The sequence below is a fragment of the Manacus vitellinus genome, unplaced genomic scaffold (assembly GCF_001715985.3).
Source record: "Manacus vitellinus isolate BGI_N305 unplaced genomic scaffold, ASM171598v3 scaffold_2_pilon, whole genome shotgun sequence".
Taxonomy (NCBI): Eukaryota; Metazoa; Chordata; class Aves; order Passeriformes; family Pipridae; genus Manacus; species Manacus vitellinus.
In genome coordinates this window covers 16,877,264-16,901,085 of record NW_021940208.1, presented here as the reverse complement: position 1 = coordinate 16,901,085, position 23,822 = coordinate 16,877,264, and the positions used below count along the sequence as shown (strand labels likewise).

Genomic DNA, 23,822 nt, shown 5'->3' with positions numbered 1-23,822 from the left:
ACTGGATGCGGATTCCGCGCCGCGCTGCGCCGTTATCTCCGCCACCGCGGGAAGCGCCCGGGACCGAGGAGAGCCCGTCGGAGGCCAGCCGGCACATCTGCCCCTGCCTCGCCGCCGTCGGCAGGGATAAAAACCTGCGCTCCCGCGGGCAGGACCATGCCCCACCAGCTGTGCTCAGGGATCGTGCTACTGGGAGCCGCCCTCCTGCTCTCAGGTAAGGGTCTGCCGGGACCCGCTGCCCCAGTCCAGCCCCCGTTTGTATTGCCGAAGCTCTCCGAGACGGGCTCCCAGGCGATGGCCTTCCTTGGCGGAGCTCACTGCGCCCCTGTCCGGCCCCGCTGCGCCCCGCTTGTCGGCTGGAACCGGGGGGGCACCTGCCTCCCCTCCGTCCCTCTCCTCTGGGCAGGGCCGGGGAAGCGATCTCCGCATTTCAGGGAGCGAAACGCCGCATCCCGAGCGGTTGTTATCCTCCAGATTCCTGTGGCGTGCCCCCGGAGCAGAGCCCCGGGGGTCCGGCGTTGCGGAGCCTCGGTGCCTCTTCTCCTCCGGGCAAGGCGGCGGTGGTGGAGAGGAAAGCCTCTCCCGGGCGCGGGGGACAGCCATACATGACCGGGAGATGTCCGAACCGCTGCATCACGGAAAGAAAGCATGTCTTGGCTGCAGAGCAGGCTTCTTTCCCCCGCACTTTGTTTCGAAGTATCCCGGTTCTGCCCGTGAAGCGGAAAAGGTGCCCGTTTTCTTCGCAAAATTCCAGGTCCTGCTGCCGCCCGCCGGACAGGTCGGCAGAGCATCGCTGAGGTTGCCTGAGGGGCTGGCCGCGGGATACCTGGCGTTGGTCTTTCTGGAGAGTGCGATGGAGCTGCTTTCCGGCGCCTGCATCCCGCAATGCTGTGTGTGCCAGGACGGATCAGTGCAGATTTGCTGTTCTTAATTGAGTTTTATTTTACTTTGAGTGAGGAGCCGGCCCCAATGGGACGGTACGCCGTGGTGGGCAGTTCGTCCCAGCGTTGCGTGGCTGGTCATCTGGGAGTAGGGGTGCGTGGGGGCCTGTGGGGGTGCCCCGCAGAGCAGGTCGGCGGGCTCCCGCGGGGCACGGCACACGGCATAAAGGGGCTGGCTGCTCGCGGGACAGCCGTCGAGGCAGGCGTTCCCGCGGTTAGCACGGCATAAAGGGGCTGGCTGCTCGCGGGACAGCCGTCGAGGCAGGCGTTCCCGCGGTTAGCAGCGCGTTCCCCGAACCGCCGCGCTGTTCCCGCAAAAGTGTGCTGGGGCTCGGACTGCTTCCGCACGCTGAGCCCGCGGAGCGGTCCCGGCGCGGGCGGTGCCCGTGCTGCCCGCCGGCGGCAGCCGGTCTCCGAGGCTGCCCGGGAGGAGAGCTAGCGGGGCCGCTCCGACGAGACGTTTTCCTGCTCGGGAAGTGCTGATTCATCAACTTTGATACAGATATATAGGTATTCTTCTTTTATTTTTTTTTCTTTCTTTTCCCCAGGAAAGTGCTAATTTCCCCACATTATTTGTCTCCGCCAAGGAGGTTCTTATACCCAGGATGAAATAGGCACAGGCATGGGACACCCACCCTGGATACAGGAAATGTGGGTTCAGATCCTTGCCAGGCTTCCTTCACAGCTTGAGTTTGAACTTCGGTGTCCTGCTCCCACATGGGCTCCTGCAGTGACCAGCTATGCTGGGGACTGGCTTCCTCTTTCCTGTTGGAAAGGTTTTCCATTGTGCAGATCATGGCAAAAACCACTGCCCAGGGAGAAGGTGGACACTATGAGCCAGGGGCTGTAAGAGACCCTGGTTCGCATTGCTGTTCCAGGGACTGTCAGGGATGTGTGCACCTTCAACCAGTTCCAGTGGGAAAAGCTTGACTTGCTTAAGGGACAACCTGGTGCTCTGGGTGCTGGGGACGTACATCCCAGGGTTGGCTCAGGTGCTGTAGGCGCTGGAAGGATGCTTCTCTGTAGTTTATCTGAGTGCCCTTAAGCTCTTTAGCTGGAAATTCATATGCCTCCAATGTACAAGAGATTGTGCCTAAAATCAGAATTTAGACTTTTTCAAACTCATTGATTTTGATTTTTTTTTCTTTTAAAGAAAACTGTTCTTGTGCAGCTTTGTTTGGACATCCCAGATAGGTTGATCATGCTTCTTCTGGATCACTGGCAAAACTCTCCATATTTGCATTTGCACAGAGAGTTTCAAAGTTATTGGTGAAGTGGTGGAATGTTTTGTATCATACACCTCTCTATGCTTTTCTTCCCATTTAATCCTCCTTCAGTGCCTTTTTACCTACAATTCTTACTCAGGCTGTCCAGCACTTCCCATTTGCAGTGTTTTTAATGAAACTCTATCCATCAACTCGAAGGTAGATAGACTCTATTATCAGTGAACAGCACTATATGAATCACAGTTATTTCAGTGGGAACTAGAACATCAAAATCCCCAGTGGACTTTTCAATTTCATGGTCAGTTGGAAAAAATGAAGGAAGAAATTCCAGGTCAAATCTAATCAGTGCTGAGGGTAGTTTCTTGCAGTAACTAACCTGACTTCTCTGAAAGCACTGTTCAGATGCAAGTTCGTAAGTTAAGGTTTCAATTTGATTTGAGTACTTGCTGAAACAACTATACAGAGTGGTCTAATTAGGGATTAGGGCTGAAAATGTTAATGAAGTCCAGAAAATCTGGCTTTCCCACTTCTTCTGGACCTTTGTGGAAACTGGGCTCCCCCAAAAATTCCAAACTAAATTCACATAATGCAGAAGAGTTAAACATTACTATATAACACAGGTGTTTAAAAAAATGTATACATGGGGTATCAAACTTTCTGACATTGCTAAAGAAAATCACACCATTTACTGATGTTTTACTAAGCAGGTGTTTTGCTCGTACGCTCTACACAAAGTTAGATTTCATTCTTTTACAGATAGTGTAAATCTGGAGCAATTCCTTTGGGCTAGGCTGACATCTTCTAGATTTACAGTTTATGCTAGAGGAAGTCAGGACTTCACCTCTGCCCTAGTAAAGATCTTCATATCCAGAAACACACAATACTTTTAAACCCCTAAAAATTTGCCACTGGGGAGGTTTGAGAGGTTTTTTGGTGGTGTTGGGGGTTTTCTTACATCTGAACAATAACAAACAAGCTGAGCCTATTTTTCGTCAGATGCTTTGAAGACTGAAGCCCATAGCCCTTCACGTTGTGTGGGTGTATAGGACAAAAGGAAATTGTCCAGATTTTCAGGACAGTTGATGAGTCCTTAGACTTTAATGTGGTTTGGAAACTTCAAACACAGTGTTTATCAGCTTGCTAGTTTTCATGTCTGATTGAGATTGGGAAAGGAAGAAGCTCAGCAGATGGGGTTAAGGTTCAGCATTTCCAAAGTCTATGTCCAGTGGGGCTGTGGTGGGACTTTATCAGCAAAACTACTCCTTTGAATCCCCCAAAGTCAGGGTTGAGACTTCCTGCTGTAGCCCCAGAGGGAATGGGAAGCAAGACTGCTGCTAGAGTAGCTTTGCCATGAACTACAGAATGGCCAGTCACAGTAATCTCTGCCCTTGGAGGCAAATCTCTCCTACTGGTGTGAGACTTCAAGAAGCAAACAGCTTCTTCCAAAGACATGGTTTGTCTTTAGATCTCACCCCTGCTTCTTTTTTTCTCTATCAATATTTGTAAGAATGTAGAGGAACATTTCTCTGTACATTTGAGCATGAATTCTACCCATGGACAGAACCAGGCTCTTCTCTCTTTGCCCATGTGATGCATCCTTACTGCACATACTCCTGCAACTGAGAAACCACCTTTCCCAAGCATTCTCAGCTGTGAATGGCCTATCCTGAAATTGGTCCAGTGATTGTCAGGAAGGTGCCCATGGATTTTTCTCCTGTTGAGATGCAGAAACTCAGTTCAGTTTCCCTATGGTTAGAGATCAGTACTGGATAAATCCTGGCAGTTACTATGTAGAAAGCAAGAGTTGGAAAAGTGAAAATATGGGCACCAGTACTCTCTCCAAAACCAAGTGTGGCACAATATCATGCCCTTGTGACCAGCAGAATGAATTCATGGTAGAACTAAGCAAAGTTGTAACAGATTGAGAAACGCCAAGGGTGTGGGCAAAGAGATTTTTTTAGAGATACTTTTTTCTGAAATTTAAGTCTTGAGCCATTGAGATGTATGAAGAAACTTGGACTGGGAGTGTGGATGACTGTTTCTTCTGTATTAAGTCATGTTTGTATTTGGGGTGGGTTTTTTTGTGGCCTAGTGAATGGAAGTGTGCCAGTCTAAAGATGAAGAGGATGATTTAGCTCATGGTGCATCTGTGTATTCAAGACCATTATAGATGCTTGTGAAATAGTTAACTGATTCATTAATCATCTTTCACAGACTTCTGTTTGTCTTGTGTTAATGCAGAAACAAGAAGTTCATGGTCATGGTGATGTGATTTTACTCTCTCTGTTTTTCCCTCAAATCCTGGTTGATTTTCATTATCAAAATACACATCCACAATGTAAAGTCACCCCTGTAACATATTGAGAACACAATCCAGTGTGATGTGGTTGACACTGATTTCTCTTGGCATGACTTTTCTGGATGGTGGGGCTGCTCTTCCAGCATTCACTAGTACAATGCACTAAGTGCTTGTGCAATCTTTTTTAAGTTGTATTCCTTCTTTGGGAGGTACGACCTTGAAACAAATTTCTCTTTGCTGTTGGAGCAGCTGAAGGATGTGGAACTGGCTAGAAGGAAGCAGTTTCTAGGATTTCAGTGGGTTGAAGATGCTGTGGCAATGCGGTGATGTTGTTTCCATGCCGTGCCTGGAAGCAAGGGTGGAGCGGGCAGGGCACAGAGCTGGAGACCTGTGAGCAGATGTCTTTGCTCCTCGGATGTTCTCTCAGGAAGCCTATGCTCTGGGAACAGACCCCCTGCTTAGTGTGTGGGGAGCAACAAGGGATGAATGTGAGGGCATTTCATGAGAGGAATTTCACGATTTCACATAGTTCCCTTAAGCATCCTTCCTGTGGGATTCTTCCTTGACACAGAGTGAAGGAATTCACCCCTTTTGTTACCATTTCCTCTGTGGAAAAACCTCTCATCAGGATCACCATAGTGTAATGTTAACAGAAGCATGAGAGTGACCATCCTGGATTAGACAAGTGCTCTATTTAGTTTCCCATCATGTCTCTGGTGGGGTCCAACATCTGATCTTCAGGGGACATTCAAGGAACCTTACACAAAGCATTTATCTGATAAAATTCTCCAAAGAGGAAATTTTTTTTCTAGTATGATCTAAAATCCAGTATTATTTACTAAGAAACTGTGGGATTGAAAGTCAAGGGAACTAAAATTTAGTTGTCGTCTATGTTTGTGGCAAATGGATATTACATGGTGGAATTAAGTTGCATTGTACTGTATAGTACAGAGAATTTTCTTCTTCTGTTGTGCTGGTAGTGTTTGAGATGAAACCTCACCTTTCTTTGTTTCATGGAGTGCTGCAATTAGTGTTCATCCTAATCTATTTTATAAGTATTAACAATTATAATTTCCCAATGTAATTGAGCCATAGACAAGCTTGCCAGAAATTTTATGCATGTATATCTGCCTTAGATGCTGTGGTTTAGATGTCATTGAACTGCAAAATGGGTTTGGCCTCTTGAACCATTGCAAGGGACTTCTCTGTGCAGACTGTTACTGTTTTCTCACCTCTCTATTTTAAATTATTGTGTCTCATTATTTACTTGCTCTTGTTTCGAACTCAGGGCCTTTGTTTATAGCTCTGTTTTATAGGTTTGAATGGGATGAATGGAAAGTCAATTCCTGACTTTTCTTATTATCTTGGAGAGTTACAGGACATCTCAGCTGTAACGACAGAGTTTTGGAAATAATAACTGGCAGCCTTCAGCAAAGTGGAAATCCTTCAAATTTGCTTTAAATTTTCTTTTACATAGTTCCCAATTTTGTTTCTATGCTTACAACTTAATGATTAGTACAACCCCAGATGAATTTGACAGGCCTGAGTTGCTGGCTAAGAAGGCAGGTTACTGGCAGATAGGCAGTTTGTCTATCTGTATGAAAGTCTTCCGATTCAATGCTATTATATTGCTTTAGTTGTCCTGCCAGATAATCTGTAACAAATTTTAAGCATCAAGCTGGTAAAGAAATTCAGTCTGGTCAAGAAAATGTACACCCTTCCTTTATATAGGAATTCTAAATTATTTTTGTGTCAATTTTATTGTACTTGCTTTGTCTTTATACCATATCAATACTTTCCTACTATGCTAATTAATGGGATAAACTTTTCTCCAAAATATTGATGATTATATACTGGGTTCTGTCACAGTGGAATTAGAGCAGAGGCACAGTTCTTGCTGCCACATGTCAGTAAGTGATACGATAGATCCAATGACTCACAGACATAATCTGGATAGAGTTATCTATACTCCTGTAAGCAGCACAGGCTGACTCGTGTGGAGGCATGAAATTATACTCCTGGGTGAATGCCAATGGCTGATCACACAGCATCCCTTTTATTGGGCAGATGATGGAGTCACAACCACTTCTCATTTGAATAGCCTGATCAGGATCTCTATGAAGGGACCAGGACAGGCACATCGAGGTGGAGGGGGATTTGTGCTGAATGTGTCTGAGAAAGTGTTGCTACAGCCTAGCTCTGCTATTACCAGGTCTTGCTGAGAGCAGCCTCGGTGGACCTGTTTGGCTTTTTTTTAAACTGGGCGTTCACTCTGTTGGAGTGAACACCAGACTAAGGTGGACACAACTGTGGTATTTATCTTCTTTTCTCAATGCACACTATATATATGTATGTGTTTGGCCTCCCTGGTGTGGTTTACCAAAGCGACAATCCCACACAGGTTTATAATGTAGGTGTCAGACTGCACATTTGGGTTTCCATTTTCAATTCCATATGCTCAATGGAAAATAAAAAGTTTGTTATGACTGGTTTTATTTCTTCTCTGTAAGTATGTTCTCCTTGTATAGCCAATAAAATGAACACCTTCATCAGGCTAGACAATGGCAAAAATGTTCATTTCAAATCCTGAGTTTCTAGAGATGTTAAAACTTGGTGGATAAAACAAGAAACCAAATTTTTTTTTCTCTCAGGTTTTCTGACCGTTAAATTTTGAAATTTATTTTCAATTGGCATTATATTAAGTGCCTATGCTTACCCATGGAAGTCACCTGGTGACTTCAGGGCAGACAGGATATAATCTTCTGATGACCTGGTAAAGCAAGTGCCTTCAAGCAGATCTCACAGGGCACAGCACACTGAACTGCATGGCCTTGGTTGCCCAGGTATGATGGGAAATGTTAATAATTTCAATTGGTAGTAACTGGAATGAGATTTATTTCAAATAACCAGCTCAGATTTCAGTTTGTTTAATTTCTGCAACTAAATTTTTAAATGAACAATCCCCCCCCACCCCTAAATGGCTTTACCACAGGCTTCTGTAAATGCAATCTGACTTAGCTAGGGCAAATGCTGGCAAAAATTTGGCAGTTATTGGGGAATTATGTTTTTGTTTACAGTGATTGACTTTATTGGCATAATAGTGTGTACTATTCAGAAGTGTTAATGAGGTGTTATCAGAATTGTACTTGCACTATTTGTAGCAACTGGGTTTTTTGCTTTGCCTCTATAGCATCTAATCATATACCAGTATGTGTATATACATCTAGGAACAGCAAATGCATAGAGTGAGTAAATAAATTATCACTTGCTCTGAGATGTAGAACTAAAAGGGGAAGGACACACTTATTCAAATACCTTTCTATGCCTTTGAAGGCCTTTCTTGAGCAGTAGAACATCCATTTGCCTTGCTGAATGATTTTTAGTTCTAAGGCATGGAGTCAGGGTCAAGGTTTTTAGTCTCTGCCCTACAGTCATCTAATCTACTGTGATAAACCTTATGCTGTTCAGATTCTATCAAAATGCATATCATACAGCTGCCCAGCTTTCTCATCCATTAATCTATCCATTTCTTTGACTGGCTGTTACATCCTAATGGTACTTTAAATTCCTAAATTATAATTGAGATTGATCAGATTAAAGCATTTGTTCCACAAATCACTTAGCATGTATTGTAGAACATCAAACTGGATAATTGGAATGTCCCTTCTGGACCTGAAAGGGATGAACCAATGAATTGATCATTTTTGTGCATCAATGTGTACTTCATAAATAAATAGCATCCAATAATTTCCTTGATCTTGAATGCAAACGAGAAGATATTTCAGTCACAACAGAGCTATGTGAAAGTGATGGATCTGTTAAGGGAATGATACAGGCTGAGCTCCTACTTCTACTCTGAGAGTGCTTCTGTTTGCCAGCTATGTACTAGCAGACATGGTGCCTCTCTTTGCACAGGAAACAACAGGAAACAGGGACAAAACTACCTCACAGTCCAAGGGCCTATGTCTCTTAACACTTGTATATCCCCATGGCCCTTAATTGATCTGCAAAGTTCTGCTTTGATAGAAATAGTGGTTGCATTTTGCTGCTTCAGGTCATGAGTTTGCTCATCTGGACACTTGTCAACATCAGCTAGGGGCAAAGGCATGCCTCCTGCTCTCTCACAGTTAAGCTGTCCTAATTTCTGTTCTGCAGGCTTCAGGTGTGAAGTTTGGATTTGCTTCAGAGAAGTGGTGTGAAATTAGATGTATGAAGGACTGTGAGGTTTCCTTTAGAATGACATCTAGATGACATCTGAAAGACCTGGGGATATTGCTTTGAGTCTCGGGGTGGCTCTTGGTTTGGTGCTGTAGGTCTTCCCTGGAGGCTATTTCTAAGTACAGGCAATGGAGATGATGCTTTTACCCCTGGGAGCAGGAACCAGACCACTCTGCCTGCTTTGCCTGTGCCTGAGCACCAGAAACCCAGGTGACGTAGATGAGATAGAAGAGTGTCTTCTTCCAGTAGCAGTTCTTCTCAGCCACCAGCAGCCACAGAAGTAGAAAGCTTTATTATCCAGGGTGATCCCTTCTCCCCCTAGTACTGTGGTAGGACCAGGCCAGACAGTCACATTTCAGCAAGAAAAAAAGAGAAATTTTTTTTGCAATCAACACCCAAATTTTGAGACAACTTTGCCTAAAATTCTCCTGTCTTTATGAATGGAATTATTGATGTTCATGAGAATCTCAGTGTTGATTGAACTAGAAGGACCGGTTGGCCAAGATTCCTTCTTATGGTCAGATGTAAATCAAAACTTTGAGTGAGAGTTGAGTCAACTCTTGAGAGTTAACAACAAGTTCATTCTCTCTCTCTCTTTTCTTTTTCTTTTTTTTTTTTTTTATTGGAGTAATTTGGTGTAATGATGTAATTGGACTTATTATGGATGGGTACAACTGTTTGAGCAAAAAATTAATTATATTTAGAGAATATAACAGAGTATTTATAGAATGTCCTGAAGTGCCTTTAAAAGAGATGGTAATACAATAGCCTGTCAAGAATAGCTTTGAAAAAAAATAATTATTGATATCCCAGGTTCCTTACAAAATGGAGTAAAGCTGTATATCCCATATGAGGTTAGCTGGTGGCCATGTTCTGATTAAGGTGCTGCTGCAGATCAGAGTCAGTTCGTTTTCACTGGAGATGCACTGAAGGTCAACCCACTGGGTACCACCATGTTCCTTAACATTTCGTCCGAATTCTGCAATTGCTTATTAGTTGCACACATGTGGGTATTCCCATTCCCTTCAATGGTATGACTCATAAGGAAATGCTCATAAGCAAGAGTAAAGTCCTGGACTGCATTTGAACTGAATGACCCACGTTAAGGATCACAGAGAGGTGAAGATCCTATAAGGAAATCACATGCACCTTCTTTCCAGTGCATGAGTGTCTCCTACAAAATGCTTTTTTGCTGAATGTTGTTTGAATCAGGAGGAAATTATATTTGATGATAAAAACAACAAAGGATCGGTTATGTTTAACAAGCCTTAAAACACGTGTAAATCCAACAATGACTGAAACAATTACTTCATGATGGATAACTTTATTGCTCGCAGATGGCACTTTAAACCCAGAAGGTCAGATTCTTTGTATACACTGAAGTTGCAAAGATAAACTGATCACTCTCCTTATCCTCTGATTGGGCAGGTGAAAAAACAGTCAACATGTTGAGGATTACTGGGGTGACTGGAAGACAGTCACAGCCTCAAGTTATGAAAAAGATGTTAGAAAGCCATCAAACCTGTTAACTTTAAGGAAAATTATGATAACTCCTGATATTGTATTTTTTTTAACTAAGCCATAAAACTAGCTTTTGAGTTGACTTTCTTTAGTCTAAGGTAGCAGAAATACACAGTGTATGAAAGAAAATTTAAAAGTAGAAGCTGGAAAAATCTGAATGGGAATAATAATCCAGAACATGGTCCCAGTTTTGGGTTCATCATATCTATAATTTTTAAGAGAAATCAAGATTTAGCAGAAATCAGTAGAAGGTTGATAATTTGTGCGTGGTTACTCATTTGTCTGTAGAACTGGACACTCACATCATATTGAAAAAATATAAGCATGTTCATTTATCTTACCTTTTTTCATGATTTGTGATCAGTGTTTTTGGTTAATAGAAGATTCAAATTTTTGTTTATTTCATTCAGGAGAGAATCAGCTTTTTTACTGGGCAGAATACAATTGAAAAAAGTTGGTTTTTTCTTGCCTTGCAAATTACAGATTACTCTCTGCTTTCTTTAAAAAAATATTTGTCCTTCCCTTTACTTTGCTTTACTTCCCTTACTTTACTTAGAATGGCTAACTTTAGCAATCTAAATTAATGTTTGCTCATTAATTAATTAATAATGTTGATTGACTTTCACATCTATCTAATAAGCCTTCCAAAACAAACAAAATATGCCAAAAAATCACCTCTTTCTTCATGATGGGAGATTCCTCAGTTATCAGGATTAATTAGTTCTCTTGTTGTCACATGAAAAGAAGTTGCACCCCCCAATGTAGGTCAGTGTGAGGGTAGGCTGCTGATGGTCGCCTAGTGACAGGCACAATGATAAGCGAATGTGTCCTGTTGAGCCATGACCCTTCAGAAAAGACAGTGTCAAGTGAAATGCCCACAGAAGGTACATAAAAGGCATAATCCACTTCTAAATATTGACAGTAGGAATTTCCCTGCCATTCTCCTTCTTTTTTCTTTTCTGGTAAACACATCAAACTCTATTGTATTCGTATGTTGCATCAGTTTTGAAGCATTTAAAAATGTAAAGAAGCTAATGACCCATGAATAGATAGGATGTCAAATAAAGTTATTTTTCTTCGAGACTTAGCATCCCACCAGTAAAAGCATTGTCTCACATACTTGTAAAAGCAACAATATTGGCTTGAAATAAGACTTCAGCTTTTTGTTAGTGAAAAACTAAATAAATGAATATATAACGAAGCTGCTTTGTCTTGCCAAATACACTGACATTTAGTCTTGAATGTTAATATGTTTAATTACTGGAGTTAAGTGTCTAAAATGTACTTGAAATCAATGATGAAATACTGACTTGTATCAAGGGGAGCAGAGTTAGACAAACACTAAACATTCCTGAAGAACCCACCCACAATATTTACAAATACTGTGCTGTCTTTCGGATATATGTAATTTGTGTGAAAGGGCAAAAGCTTGAGTATGTATCCAGTATATTTGGGCTTCTTTTTTGCCTACAGGATGGGGTGAGAAGGTAGGTGTTTTTGGGTTTTTGTTTTTCTTTGATTTTAATAACTCTGAGGCAGATTTTCTGACATACAGGCTTCCAGGCTGCATTGTCTAGTATGCTTAAGACAGATCTTTAGATTTTGATGCCTTTGTTTATATCACTGAAGAGTTATGAAGAGAAAAATTTGTAACATTTATAATGGTTTCTTGCCTGTCACCTTTGGCAGACTTTGAAAACAACAGCAGCCCACATGCCCAGGGCTGGTCTCTTGGTTGCAGCGTGGGTCAGGTGTGGGCATGGTGCTGCATGGCTGGCTTTGCTCCTGAGCTTGGTGCTGGTGCCAGTGCTGAGCAAAATGGAACTCTCAGTACCATAGGCATGAAAAGGCACTGCAGACTTCTCCTCCTACTTGCTGTCAACACCTGTCACACACATGGATTTTTCCACTTTCCCACAAGTTTTACAATGGAAGCAACAACCTATATATTGCTCTCTAGTAACTAGTTCTAGTGTTGCAGCTCTAGCAGCTGGTCTTTGGTCCCAATGGTTTCCTCTGGCAGACCATTAAGTGATGGTTTTTTCATACATATTGAACTGTTTGTAAACATTGTTTCATACTTCCAGCTTTTCAAGAGCCTGAAATAAGGAGCAGTTCAGGACAGTTTGAGATCAAGTTTCCCCCTTGGGAAAGATTTAAAGAACAAGATTCTTAAAGCTGGATATAAACACTGTCTTCTTGGGAGAGTATCTGAGCCTGCAATTCTGGGATGACAAGAGGAATACAAATGAAATGCCAGAGGATGGTAGTTTCACAAAATGGTCAGATTGTTTAGTTGGAGGACATTGGCAAACCCTTTCAACCGGAGTGCCTGGGTTGCTCCCCAGGAATCTGCCTAAGCCCTTGCAACATCTTATCTCAAATTCTCAGTGATTAGCTTCAGGGACATTATTTCAGAATGGCATATGAGTAGACTCATAATCTGTAAGCATTAATGGGAGAGTGTCCCATAAAAGCACAGTGCACACTTTGGAAGAACCAGTACTCAGAGTTGAGAGCCATAAATCGTAGGTAAGAAAAATGTATGTTTGCAATATATCATATAACAAATTGCTTCGTCAAAGATTTGCTGCATCCTTTTCTCCCCTCTTAACAGTTGGCAGAATATATTCATTTCTAGTTAGAAGTGTGATTGTCTAGACATATCCAGAGGAAGTCTATGTATTTGTACAGTCTCACCATTCAGATTTCTGGTGTTACTTGTGGTTCAGTCCAGAAGACCTCTTTATTCTGAAAATTTGTTATGCCCTTGCTTGAAGCTTGTTCACGTGAGCTATAATTTAGTTTACATCTATGTTCAAGTGTATCCTTTAAATCTTGTTTTGAATATGCATGGATGATAGTATATATAGGAAAAATACTGAAGCCACAGCTTCAGTACAGGGCTAAAAAGAAAAATGCAGATAAGTGTAATTAACTTAGACATGAAAGGTTAATTAAAAGTTAGTTAATGCCAACAGTTTACATTTCCTAAATTGCTAAGGAAGAGAAAAAGACTGCTGAACACCTGTAGCAAACAGTTTTGCAGACTTAATCAACCATTTGCTTTTTTCATGGATTGTGTTCTGTAGCCCCAGAAGGTGATTTAGACCTCTTGTCTCCACCAATGTTATAGGGAATCAGTATGGAATACTTACTGATAACTGCAGCACAGCTGGCTCCCCAGACTCCCCAAAACTGGCAAATGATGACAGTATCTCTTTACTTTTGTACAAGATCTTTGTATTTTTAGCATCTCTCCCCAAATGTGGAGACTTGGCTTCTCAGCCGTTCTCAGACTGAAGGAATTCAAGTCCACATCTCAGAACAAAGTTTTGATATTCAGCCTCTAATCTGAGGCTACATCTACTGCTGGATGAAATCTGCTGAATTTGGAGCAGCAATTGACTTTGGAGAATGTAGTCAAACTTTAGTAATCAAACTCAGCTAGAACTGGTTTCCAAAAGTGCCTTCTCTAGCAAACAAAGGAGAGAGGTGTTTCCAATGGGTGATCCATAGCTGCCAAATAAGGTTCATAAGTTTCTACTATGTTTGATGGACACAGTTGTTCATATCTGGGTGTGTCAGGGATCTCTTGAAAGGACTTAAAGTTGCTAAGCTCAGACTGTACTTTCAGTTCTGGTGGAAATATCTGCATTACCCTTGTTTATGTGATGCTGCTTCTCCTGTACGTTGACAAAATAATATATTCTCTTAAAGCAAAATGATCGGGAATACTCGCTGCTCCTCTCTCACAACACTGAAATCTTCACAATTGCACTTGAGACCAGATCAGACTAAAACTAGTTTTCAACTTTAACTGTTTAAAAATACTTTGTTATGTTTCTAGCTTCTGGAACACTTTGCTATTAGTGTGAGGGCAATGGGATGGATCAAGGATTGTTTCTTCTCTAAGGCATGCACTTCTGTCAGCTTGCCATGAAAGCTTTTGTGGCCATAGCCTATTATGGGGCAAAGATAAAACATATCTTTCCAACCAGCACCTACTGACTTGATGAGAACTTGATGAGAGGGAAGATCTGGTGTTCCTTTGGTCTTCTGACCATGGGGCTTTTTCATGGTCTTCCTAAGAATTGCCTTCACATGGCCTTTGCAAAACCTACCTGGATGTTTTCAAGTGTCATAAGCCACCTCGTGTTACATCGATACCCAGGGTTTCACCCATATCAGAATGGTCTAACCATGACAGTATCCTTGCTTTCTCAAATAAGCAGCAAATCTGGTCTGGAGGGTGCCTTGATCTTGTTCTCAAAATTTATTGTAAAGCTCTCCAGTTACCTTTTGACACCACTTCACTGGTAGGAAGCATGAAGCTGTCGAGGGACCATAGGTAACAGTACTGTGAACTTTAGTTAGGAAGAGAAGATCCTTAATCCCCTTTCACTCCTTCCACATCAGTTCCAGCTTTGCAGCAAATTGTTTGAGTAGGATTTCGGTATCTTAAAAGTCCATATGTGGCTCTTGCCATGGAATTGGCTGACTTTTGCCCTTTCTGTTGAAGGGGCTGCCATGGCGGCGTTTCCTAAGAAAATACAGCCGGTGGTGCTTGAGGGCATGCTTCCTTGGTTAGATGTGTAGCCACAAGGTCCTGAACTTTCTTCATGGCATGCTCAGTGAAAAATTTGAGAGCAAAGTCATTGACTGATAGCTTTCATTTCTATTTTCTTTCCTGAGTAATGCTGCTGGAAGATTACGTGAGTCCTTAGTCAGGACAATGGGACTTTGCTCAGAGGAAGAGAATTTGTGGGGTTAGAGGGGCACACCAATTTCTTTTCTTTTCCTTTCCAGTATAACATCATAAATGTGAGTGTACTGGGAGCAGAATGGTTTGTCATTGTTAATGCTTTGGTTTTTTTCTTTGTTTTTCTAGGATCTAATTCAGGATCAAAATTAAAAGTTCCTGAGCTGAGTATAAATGCCACGCAGCATGTTGTTCAAGTAGGACAGACTTTAAATCTCACTTGCAGGTAACCAAATGACTTGAATTCTGACAATTTGGTAGGGAGATCATACACATGACACTTTTTTTTTTTTTTTTTTTGTAACTGAAATTAGAAAAAATGAAACCTTATGTTGTGGGGAAAGGTGGGGAATGAACTTCAATGTCAATTGTTTAATAGTTCTTTGTTGTTTCTGTTGTTGTTTTTGGAAAACAAGATAAAAGAGAATCCCAGAAATAGCCTGATATAATAAAAAAGAAAGCTTGGGAACTGGAGCTATATAATTGCAGCCCAACATAATTGTTTCTGCTTCCTTATCTGTATTTGCAGGGGGGAAATGGTTCATTCATGGTCTTTGCCTGAAACTCTAAGCAAGGATAGCAAAAGGCTGAAAGTAATTAAATATGCCTGTGGAAGGAATGGGAAGCAGTCCTGCAGCAGTCTGACCTTGAGCAGAACTCAAGCAAGTGACACTGGAAACTATAGCTGCAAATACCCAACAAGTCCAGTGAAAAAGAAGAAGGAATCTACAGTCTATGTATTTATTAACGGTAAGATTAAATTTTTTTAACATTTCTTGGTACTTGCACTTCAATACAGAGAAATGGATAAATAAGGTAGTTCAGCTGTGGATAAATACAGAATTTTGAATTATGTTTTCAACCTTGCAAAACGTTATGATAATTTACCAATTAATGTATAAATCTTTTTTCCCAGAAATTTCAAATACAAATGTTAGTGTTTTATCTGTGAGGAAAAAAATAAATAAAGAAAAAAACCCAACCAATCAGTAAATGGAAGTCCATATGGAAGTGGACTAGAAGTGAATATGTCAAATGGGTATCAGAGAAATCACATCTTACATGATTGGATGTGATGAGATTTCTAGGCAGCTGAAGGATGTCTTTCCAGATCACTGAATTATCTCATGCTGCAGAAAATTATTATTTGCATGTTAAGTCGCATTCAAAAATGTACTCTGCAGTCCATGTTACACAGATTGTAAAAATCTAGGGTAAACAAAACCAAATTAAACACACAATTTGTTCAGCAAACGAGTATTGTGTAATGTATGGGAAGTGCTGGAATTAGGTCAGTTAGGCTATAAAAGAAATTTCTTTCTGATCCTGTATTCTTCCAGGGTATCAATCAGACACTTCTCAGAATAGTTGAATTCTATAGGCAGAACAATAACAGAAGAAATTATAAACACTTTAGGGATTTAATTAATATTTTAGTTTTTCTTGATTTTTACAGAATAAAATTAATAGATTACTGTAACATGTCATGATTCACAGATTTTGAAAGCCCATATTACAGAGAATTTGCAACTGGAAGTTTTCCAAATTATGGGTCTGCTGAGTCTAATGAGTTCACATCAGAGTGAATTACCCTTTGTTTTCATTTTGTAACATGAAGAGTGGGACTGGTGCTGTGAAAAAGCAGAATGAAGTGGACTTCTCACTACAGTGATAGAAAAAAGATAGCTCCCTCCCATTACTTTGTGCTGCTTTATTGAGAATTATTGACTATTTCATGCTGTTCATTCTGCTTTCCTTCATCTGAAATATACTGCACTGAGTGTCTTTCTCATCCAGTTGTTTTTATATGATTCATTGTAAATCCAACAACAGAAGTATAGACAAAGTAGGATATTCATTTAATGACCAACATTTCCTACAGCCTAGGACAACTTACAGTTTTCTTGGATGACTTTTGCAAGTTCCCATCATGGGATCTTCTTAAACCTTCCGCCTTGGATGTCCTCTCTATCTGAGATCTACCCACAATCCTCTCCATTCACCACATGAGAAGGACCTCTCTGCTGAACCCATTTTATGATATAAGAATGCCTTTACATTCTCTTGGGCTCTTACCTCTTTGGAGTGTTAATTTTTCTGAATTCTGATTTTTTACAAATGGAAGGCACAACCAGTCTTTCTAATTCTTTGCTGCTACCCATGTTGTATATGTCTTGCCTGCATCTGAAAGAGATCCTCAACTAGATGATTGTGAACTTAGGTTATCTGCAGAATTCAAATTGTGATGGAAGAAAAATGTATGATTGCAGAAATACTTTTAGGACAGCCTCTGACCACTCACCTCTGCCCCTGCACCCTGTAATCAATTAAGGAAGACTGCCTGAGTGTTTTGGTTTTGTTGGTTTTTCAGGGATGTTCAGTCATAAATGTTGACATCACTGTTGAAGAGATGGTTAGATTATATTTCTCCTCCTATATTATTTGCAAAAAAAATAGTAAAATGTTTAAGGAACAAACCTGTATCAAGGTTAGGCCTCTTTGACATGTTGATTTTCTGAATTTGACAATCCTTTTGATTGAAAACCAATTTCTTAGTGTTGATTGTGTCCTGGGAAACACATATGAGAGTTAGGGCAAACTATGAATAACGAGGAAGGCTGCAAGGAAACTGCTCATTTAATGCCTGTTGGAAGTGTCACTCTGCCCTAAGGTGGAGAGGAGTATATTAGTCAACCAAAAATTTACAGTTTCAGGAATAATATTTAAGTTTGAAAGAAACAAGATACCAAGTACCAAAACTCACCCTTTCTGATAAGTGTACTGTTGGCATATGGAAAGAAAATACTTTTTCCATTTTGTTGTCTCTCTCTGTTTTCTATCTGTCTCTTATAATAAGTCACTGTTTCTGTGAACATGCATGAAAATTCAATTATCTGTCTCAAGTGGGGTTAAGATGGAGATAACAAAATCCTCTGCGAAGACTACCTTTCCTGAGTTTAGTTTCATTTTGCATGAATTTGTGGGTGTTTAGGAAATAAACATTTGTAAAATCTGTGTCCCTCCTAGTTTTGTATTGTTTCCTGTGGCAGGACGTTGTGTCAGTCCATTTCCCATATTAGCTTCATGTGGATCACTGAGGTGCCTGTTTCCCATGTCTTAGCATGCTGCAGATGAGAACAAATAGTTGCTATTTACAAACACAGAATCCAAATCAGGAAAGTTGATATTGTTTGTACAGGAAGTCATCACTTATTGTTTTAAAAATGTTATTCATTTCCGTAATTAGAGTGATACTGAATATGAACTGGATTAAAAAAAAAAAAAAAGTCCAAAGACCAAACCACAACAAACCCAGTAAGTCCTTTGGTTCAGTAATGAGTGTATGCTACAGCAGAAAATGAGCTTCTACAGACAAAAACAAGATGCAAGACGATAAGAAGGAGACTGCAAGTCCCACATGCCCCAGGATGACTTGGAGCATTTCTGAAGTCCTGTTTTTGGGGATCAAGAAGAGGCAGGCTGGTGACTTGTCTTCCAGGAGCTGGTCCTGACACCACCCTTCTTTCGGCTGGAGAGGTCACTGCTGAGTTGCAGAGTTGCACAGTGTCTCGGCAATTCTTGACTCCACACAGCTCAGGAATTGAGACATTAAGCGAGGGAAATTAATTCTCTTAAGAGCCTTCAACTTTGCTTCAAGAAAACTGATGGCCTGACTTTGCCCATGAACCATGGGAAAATGAAGAAAAGCCTCTGCCAATTTCTCCACTGTCTTGCACACAAAACTTCTCAGAGCTTTGTTTTGTAAGCCAGCTGCAACCTAGTAGTAAAAAAAGTGTGGTGAACACTCACTACCTACATCACAGTGAGGCATGGGGAATTTTCTGCTTGAAAAGAGATAATGATGGAATAAAGACATTTAAGAAATATCAAATTATCAGCAGGCTGTTTTGAAATCTCTATAGACTTCCCTGGGGGACATTACTAAGACTTTTCTTTCTGTCTGCCTTGTCCTTGTCTCCAAGACACTTTTCAGTTGCTGGAGCTAGTTCACTCTCTTAAAAAATGTGTGGTTCTCTTTATTCTCTACTCTCATCATTTCTTTCCTTTGGACAATTGTTCCCATGGTATGACAGAGAAAAACCCTGTAAGTTCTATTACACTGATATGTAGTTAGATACGTTGATATAAATTTAGATTTTTGCAAGACTTTAAACAAACTGTGATTCAAGTTGAAGTGTTGCTATTTTCTGTAATGAAGGCAGTTTTCGGCTAGCAATATGCAAGAGTAACGTCTTAATTATGTTGTAACACAGCATAGAATTCTTCTCTAAGTGAAGCTGTATTTGGCTTTAGGGCATTAGCCCATTTCTTATTCAATGTTCTACCTCTCCTTGTCTGTCCTTATGATCCTGCTGTGTATGTCTTCTGAACACTCAATTTTCCTTGCAAAATGAGATGTTTTAAAATCAGACCTCTAGGCTGAGTCAGTTGTCTATCCTCTTTCTATAGTAAACAGAGAACAAAAAGACCTCATGGTATCTATCACTTGCCACTGACTTTACAGGAAAACTGGAGAACAAGCTTAGAATAGATGTCTTGCTTTGAGACAAATTAAGTCCGATGAGACAAATCAGAGCTGGGTAATTAAAGGTACACATCCTAAGAGTACTTATACACACCAATGCCTAGAATGTTAAACATGTCTACTAGTTGTATGTATTTGGCTTGAGATGTGTCTCAGGCTTGGCAGTCCAAAATGAAAGACTCTAGCACTAAGGAATAGTTCAAAATGTAAGCTTTTGAAGTCTCAGAACGTCTGGGGTTTTGAGCTCTTTTTCAAACTCTAAAGTTTTATGCTGCAAGTTCTGAGTGTATGGCATCTCCTTGGGAGGTCCACTTGCAGACAAATAGCTGGATCCAGCCCCAGAACTGACATGCATTTAAGATTTAGCTGGATTCAGCCCCAGAACTGACATGCATTTAGGATTTAGCTGGATCCAGCCCCAGAACTGACATGCATTCAAGATTTAGCTAGATTGACTCCTGTTATCCTAAAGATACTACTGTTGCAGAACATGGAGGGCATCCAAAGTGTTCTCTAAAAGGGTCTCTTAAGATCGGAAGCATCAAAGTCAAAATAATTTAACAGGTAAAAAAAGGCAGTAAGAAAAAACACCTTGGAAGCTAACAAACAGAAAGAGAGATTTTCCTACTTTTTCTTTATTCTTCTTGTTCACAAATAATGTGCTAATAGAAGAACCTGCCGAGACCTGGGGAACTCTTCCTCCCCTGTGCTTTTTTTTCGCTCTTTGCTTTTGGCACAGTTTTAGCATATGAGCAGTACAGTTTTGGCTTATGCTGTCAGAGTCAATAATATGATAGTGCTTCTGTTATGAAGAGGAAACTAGTTGGAATTAAGCTATGTTGCAGCTGTATCAAGTATGCGGACACATTTTTAGTGTCTAATGAGGTTCCTGTTACAAAACAGAGACCTCTAGGACTTGCTGACGTCCATTGCCTATAATTGCCATGCTTTTGTCATTGTGTGTACATGGATTTCATATCATAGGACACTGTTGAGCAAAGCATGCGTGGACCCCTTGGCAGCATCTAAGGCTACATACCACCTTCTCCCTCAACAAGGCTCATAGCTCCTATTGAAGCAAATATATTTCCAGGATGAATTGTCATAATGGAGAGATACATCTGAAAGAGCACTCCTAATATCTGTTAGCCTTTCTAGGGATTGCTTGCTGAACATAGTAATTGCTCTAACATGGATTTCTTGGCTAATTTGACTATTTTTCCTTAAGATATTGAACTGTGTTTTATTTGTGTTATGGACCTATGTTGGTCACAGCATTGTATAACTAGTCCCAAAGGAAAACAAACCAATCTGGCCTGAAAATCGTTGCACAATTATACTAGCAATGCTTTGTATCTGAATGTGCTCTAGATATTAATTAATAATAACAAAAGTCCAGGTAAAAGAGAAAAAGAAAAAAGGAGGATAATACTTTATATCTTAAGTCTTCCTTCAAGGTTTAGACATGCTTTGTATTTGAAGAGTATTATTTTACAGGCTAAGAAGAGACGAAAGTGGAACAACCTTTGCTTAGAATAAGCAAAATGGATTTCTTTTTTTCTTAAGGAACCTAGGCACCTACATGTGAGCAGATTGAATAAGTACCTTTGCTAGGGCATGATTCATCTCATGGTAAAGCAGATGTCCAAAATGGATCAGATGAGTCCCATTGCAAAATTCCTCCATTCTGCCCAGGGACAACAGTAACAGTTTGGCTCCTACCTCAGTGATAAATGTCTGTATTTTAGTTGTGTAAGTGAGGCTTGAACCACTCTTAGCATGCAAGGTTCTTCTGGAATTCATTCTGAAAAGCCCCAATAAGTTATCTGGGATAAAAGGAGTTAATTAGGATGAATCTCTACAATGGAAAGGGAATTTGGCAATTGGCCCATTAACTTCAATGAAGTCTACATATCTATTCTTTACTAAAGACTTTGGTCCTTTTCACGTGCGTGAGGGAAAAGGGTTTTATGTGAATACGATAAAAATATTTTACCTCTCTTAGCCTGAAAAGAATTTTAACGATGAGGCAAGTGTAAGTAGGCATTTTGGAAGAACTTCATAGGACAAGCTTTCAGAAATTTCAAGGAGCTTAGATTTTCCTGCAGAGACTTTTTTCCTTGCAAATGTATGTGTAAGTCCTCTGAATTACATAGCTCAGATTATTCAAAACAAAACAAACCCAAGAACAGTAGCCAAAGCTTTTGGAAATAATGAACCTCTCCACTTTCTGAATTTGGCATTTCAGTGTTGGCTAATTTAGTTGTTCGTGCAAACCCCATAAATAGCTTAGACAGGTTACTGATACCAGACATAATATTGCTTGTGTTAAGTCTCTTATCAAGTTTTTATCTGGCTGCCAACCAGCTTAGTAAAAAGCTGCTATTTATGTTCTTTAACAATATAGCAAGTGACCTTCATGAATTTGGTGACTTCATGAATGCTCTTTGTGGTTTCATGTTGATTGAAACTGAGAGATATTGTAAGGACCACAGTCAACCCAGCACAGTCATTTATTCCAGGCACAATTTAAAAATACATTAAGCTGAATTTTAAAGTAACCTTTAACATATGGAAATATTCTGGCTGTCCAGCTTTCATTTTGGTACCCTTGCAGGCAGCTCTGAAGAAAAAAAGTGAAACCAACAAAAACAATCAATAATTCAAAAATCAAGTTCAACTCTCTTAGATCTTCCATTCCAAATCCCAATGAAGCTGAACATGTAACTTGGATGTGGTCTTCAAGATAGGTCAGTCTGTAATGTTCATTTTATGTTTAGAGCTTTCTGAACATAAAAGTGAGTGGAGCTGGCCCAAAAGACTGCTGGCAGAAGGTTAGGTCATCCCACATGTGCTGCCAGCCAGCTGTTCAAGGAGGGATGCCATTTACCTTCCCTCAGGAAGAAATTGAGAGGAAAGGTAGCAGGAGCTAGTGGCAACAGCTGGGGTTGTAATGGGATGGAGAGAGGAAAAAAGAAGCAAGGAATGCTATTGCCTGGGGGACAGAAGGATTCCATGTTGTTGGCATACTGTGCCAATGTGGCATAATCTTCCTTGGTGCTGCTGTGTGTTCAGCTTTGCCTGTTACAGGCTGGTAGACCCCACACCAGATTCTGATCTTGAGGCATTGAAAGTATCCCCTTATGGCCTCTAAGTTGGAAGGAGAATAAAATCAAGGGGAATCAGGAAAAGCCTCCACGCTCATTATGAAAACAAAACTGTGCTAGGAAACATGATGCGTATTTCTTTTAATCAAAAGCAGGAAGACATTTGGAGCACTTGGGGCCACCAATTGCCCTCCAGCCCATGGCGGAAGTCCCCGGTGATGTCAGTGGGAGCTCTGCACGCGAATAGCTGGGGCACGGAGACGCCTTGGCGTACCTCTGCAGGGAGTGTACCAAGAAAGGCTGTGACCGACCTTCAAAGCCTACCTAGAGCAACCAGGGTGCTCAGCTGACTTTTACAGAGCACTTTGTGGACTTCTCCAGGCACAAACGTGCATTTCCATTGAAGAAGAAGAAGAAAGAAAAGCCAAACGTGGTGTTTTATACTTGTTTCCTGTCCCTGTCTTCAGATGGGCAGGAATCCTGTGAGGTCTGAGCTGCACAACCCCCACTGCCTCGATATTGGCATCAGTCAGTGGTGACACTCTGTCTGCAGACAGCACTTGTAGTCCGCGGAACAGCTCTTCCTCACACTTAAAATGATCTGGAGATTATGATACAGGAAGCTACTTTGCAAAGCTTGCTGGTTTTGAGCAGGAGCTCTTAATTTCGTGACAAAGACAAATGAGACTTTGGGGAGTAGTAAATCGGTTTGTCTGGTGATATTAAGGGGCAGGTGACCTCTTCTGTGGCTGCAGCCCCTGAAACAAAAAAGGTTCTTCTCCCCATGCTACACACAGGTTCATTCTTGGTCTATCCTTGAATTGCACTGCAGAGGAAATGTCAGCCTAACAAGTCCTTAGGGCATTTTTTATTACATATGCATCCTCTATTACTCATAAGTTCCTTTTGCTGTCTCAGTGGACATTTAATACCTACTATTAAATAATACTTTGTGGATTTCATTTCAGAAAGCTTGTGTAACAGCTTCATTAAACCTCTTTACATTTGAGATACTCTACCTTACAGAGTATAAATTAGAGTAGAATTTGTTTCTCTTCCTGTTTGATGTCTCAAACAAAAGTATTATTGCATATAATAAGAAAAGAGGATTGTAAGGGCAGAACAGCTTGATGACACTGGGAAGTGCATATCATACTTTTGAATGAGATGCAAAACTAATGTATTTGAAGAAGTACTTGAGT

At 40.8% G+C, this 23,822-nt stretch overlaps 1 protein-coding gene across 1 annotated transcript in view; it reads left to right on the top strand.

The window, feature by feature from the left end:
* Positions 1-7: 7 nt before the first annotated feature.
* The window catches only part of FLT1 (fms related tyrosine kinase 1), a 111,312-nt gene continuing 87,497 nt past the window's right edge, over positions 8-23,822 (top strand). The window contains exons 1-3 of the mRNA XM_008924619.3: positions 8-214; positions 15,097-15,193; positions 15,497-15,717. Of these exons, the coding sequence (XP_008922867.2) occupies positions 157-214; positions 15,097-15,193; positions 15,497-15,717 (376 nt within the window). The 5' untranslated portion in view covers positions 8-156. The remainder of the gene's footprint in view (positions 215-15,096; positions 15,194-15,496; positions 15,718-23,822) is intronic.